General features: G+C 53.9%; 1 protein-coding gene across 1 annotated transcript in view; it reads right to left on the bottom strand.

Annotated features, from left to right (window-relative positions):
• ARHGAP36 (Rho GTPase activating protein 36) overlaps nucleotides 1-1860 on the bottom strand; it is a 31582-nt gene extending 29722 nt beyond the window's left edge. Inside the window, exon 1 of the mRNA XM_023756504.1 lies at nucleotides 1803-1860. Coding sequence (XP_023612272.1) covers nucleotides 1803-1860 — 58 coding nt within the window. The remainder of the gene's footprint in view (nucleotides 1-1802) is intronic.
• Between the last annotated feature and the right edge of the window lie 994 nt (nucleotides 1861-2854).

Below are 2854 nucleotides of genomic sequence, written 5' to 3' on the forward strand. Positions count from 1 at the left end.
ATATTTACAGGAGCACAGCTGGAAATCCTCTTTTGGCAAGGTCACTGGGTAGTCTCAACTTGGAGCATGTTCAAAGAAGAGCAGCTAGATATGGATAGGAGCCTTGCAGCCATGTCACATGTTAACCAGATTAAGGAACTGGGGAGATTTGGCCTGGATAAGAACAGGGGTGAAGGAGGATCCTGAGGGAATGGGGAGGGCCGACACTGTTCCCTTGGGAAGATCATGAAGGCCAGCTCCAGGGCAAGGACATAGATTTGGGTTCAGTTTAAGGAAAAGTCTTCTAATTCTAATAGACATGGCTGTCTTTTGATGGGGAAGGACTTGCTGGTGTGATACTGAACCTTTCCCAGTGGGGTTATACATAAAGAAGCCTTCATCTCCTTGAACTCACTGGAGTCACTCCACAGCCTACTAGGCCAGGCAGGGGTATAATGGTTCCCCCTACTCCCTTTTCGAGGTTTGGGTGTTTGAGCCATAAGGTCTTAAAAGGTATCCTATAACCCCCTCCCCCTTTTTTCCACTCACCAGGATCACATTTAAAAAAGTATACAGAACAAAATTTAAACTGTGTGCATGTGGATTTTTTTCCTTCTCAGAGACCTTGGGGCCTGTCAGCAACTGTACTTGCTAAGCATGCTGCAGTTCCTTAGCAGTAGGTCAGGCTCCTGGGATGGTTCTCAGTAGGGTACTAGGGCTGAATTAAGTTGCTGAAGTCCCTCCTCTCTCTGCCTCCCCTCCCAGCCTGTGAGGGGGGCAGAGGAAAGAGGAGACAACCCCAGGTTTGGTTTATGGCTGGTGACCAATGACGCACTATCACCAATATAGATTTGGGAGGTGGAGACTATGGAAAAACAGGTGGCAGTGGGGGCAGGTGGCAGCCTGGAGGGGGTGGGGCCTAGAAGGGGGAGTGAAGGACAGTGTGTGTGGGGGTCCTGGGAAATCTCAAAAAGAAAATATCAGTCTCCTGAAACTGTAAGGAGGAAAAAAATAATCGGTTTCCAAAATATACTTTATAGAAGCAGTGCCAGGAAACGGGTGAAATGCCACCCACATATTCATACTAGTGCTGTGATCTTTGCACATCTATATACTCAACTCCGCAGGGATAGGGGAACCAAGAATTAATCTCAAATACTCAAGGAAGGACCAGACTAAAGACCCTAGGCCTGCATCATTGGGCATTTTGGGGCAGTGGGCAATTGGCAGAACTTCAGCAGACCTGATTTGCTGACAACTCCTTGTATGACCTTGAGCGGGCCTTTCCCATCTCTGGGCTTCAATGTCACCATCTCTTGAAGGGATTGAATTCCACGACTCTAAGTGGCCCATGTTGATATTCTGTATTTAAGTATGGGACAAGGGGGACAAACTTCAAGGCAAAAGCCCTCCCCTTCATCTTACGGTCCCCTGGGTCCTGTGTGCCCTGCTAGGGACGTTCATCCTTGGGCCTTTAGGCCCCTTGGGTTGCGGAGGCGCTTCTGCAGGTCTGGCCTCTAAGCTCTCTCCCTCTGTCCCAGAGGAAGGCTGAGCCAAAGGCTCCGCCCCCATGTTCGCCCCCTGTCCCTCCGAGCCATTAGCGCGATTGCTCGGTATTCCGGGCAAAGCTGGTGATTTATGCCCGGGCCTCGACGGGGCAGTCCCTTGAGCCAGGAACAATTAGCTAAAAGCCAGGGGGAAGGGAGGCAAGGGGGAGGCCAGCCAATCTCCAGGGCTCCCAGCTGGGGCTGCAGCCCCAAGCCGCCCCCGGCCAAGCACTCTAGCCCCCGCCCCCCGCCCCCTACTCGGTGGTCCCCACTCACCACGGCGGGGGCGGGGCTCAAAGGCCGACGCAAACAGGCAGTCCAGAATCCACGCCATGACCCTCGCTGAGTGCCTGGCAGCCTGGAAACTAGCTTCCGCGCTGTCCCGCGCACTGGCAGCCCTAAGTAGCCCCCGCTGACCACGCCCTGAGCCGCACCCTGCACCCTGCTAAGAGTGTCTTGGTCACCGGACACCTCGGGCATGTCACGAAGGGGGCAGGGCCTCAGGGAACCCACCCCCACCCTCGCCAGAGGGGAAGCCGCTGGTCCCACAGCCCCTTCCCCCATGCGGAGAGAGGCCACGACACAGCTCCTGTCCGGGGAAGCTCTGACTGAAGGCAGGACCCTTCCCCTACCCCAGAGGTCCCAGAGTCTGAGGGGAGACGCCATCTCAGTCCTGGTGAGCCCCGAATCTGAGAGGGAGGGGAGGTCCCTGCCCCCAGGAACCCTTAATCGGGAGCTTAAGAGCGGGCCTGTCCCCAGAAGCTGGAATTTGAGGGCGAGATGGCGCACCTGTCTCAGGGAGCCTCAGATCTGAGGGCGAGGCTGTATCCCAGACCTAAGAAACCCTATGCTTTAGCGGAGACATCATCTCAGCCCTCAGGAGGCCCAATCCAAGCTGGAAACGGTGTCTACTTTGGGAGCCCTGAACCGGAAGGGGAGGCACCTCCTAACCCTTTGGGAACTCCCTGTCCTGGGGGAGGCATCACCTGAGCCCTAGCCTAGTAGCTCCAGGTGTGATTTTATAAAACTGCTCCGTTCTAGAAAAACCAAGAATGCGAGTAGGAGAAAAGAGTTTTGTCCCCCAAGGGACCCCAAAGCTGAGAGTAATTTTACTGTCCCGGTCCTGTTGATCCCTCAGGAAGCAGGAGATGCTTTCTTGTCTGAGAACTTTTGTTTTGAGGGGATTGATTCCCAAATAAAAGAACTCAGTGTAAAGTATGTGTAAATATGGGGTGCACACCAGTATCTGCTGATGTATGGACTCCACCATCTATGCTTTTGCTCAGGGCACTGGCATAGGAGGGGCACCAACATTTATTTTTAGGAAT

Source organism: Myotis lucifugus, unplaced genomic scaffold (genome assembly GCF_000147115.1).
Source record: "Myotis lucifugus unplaced genomic scaffold, Myoluc2.0 scaffold_2, whole genome shotgun sequence".
Lineage (NCBI taxonomy): Eukaryota > Metazoa > Chordata > Mammalia > Chiroptera > Vespertilionidae > Myotis > Myotis lucifugus.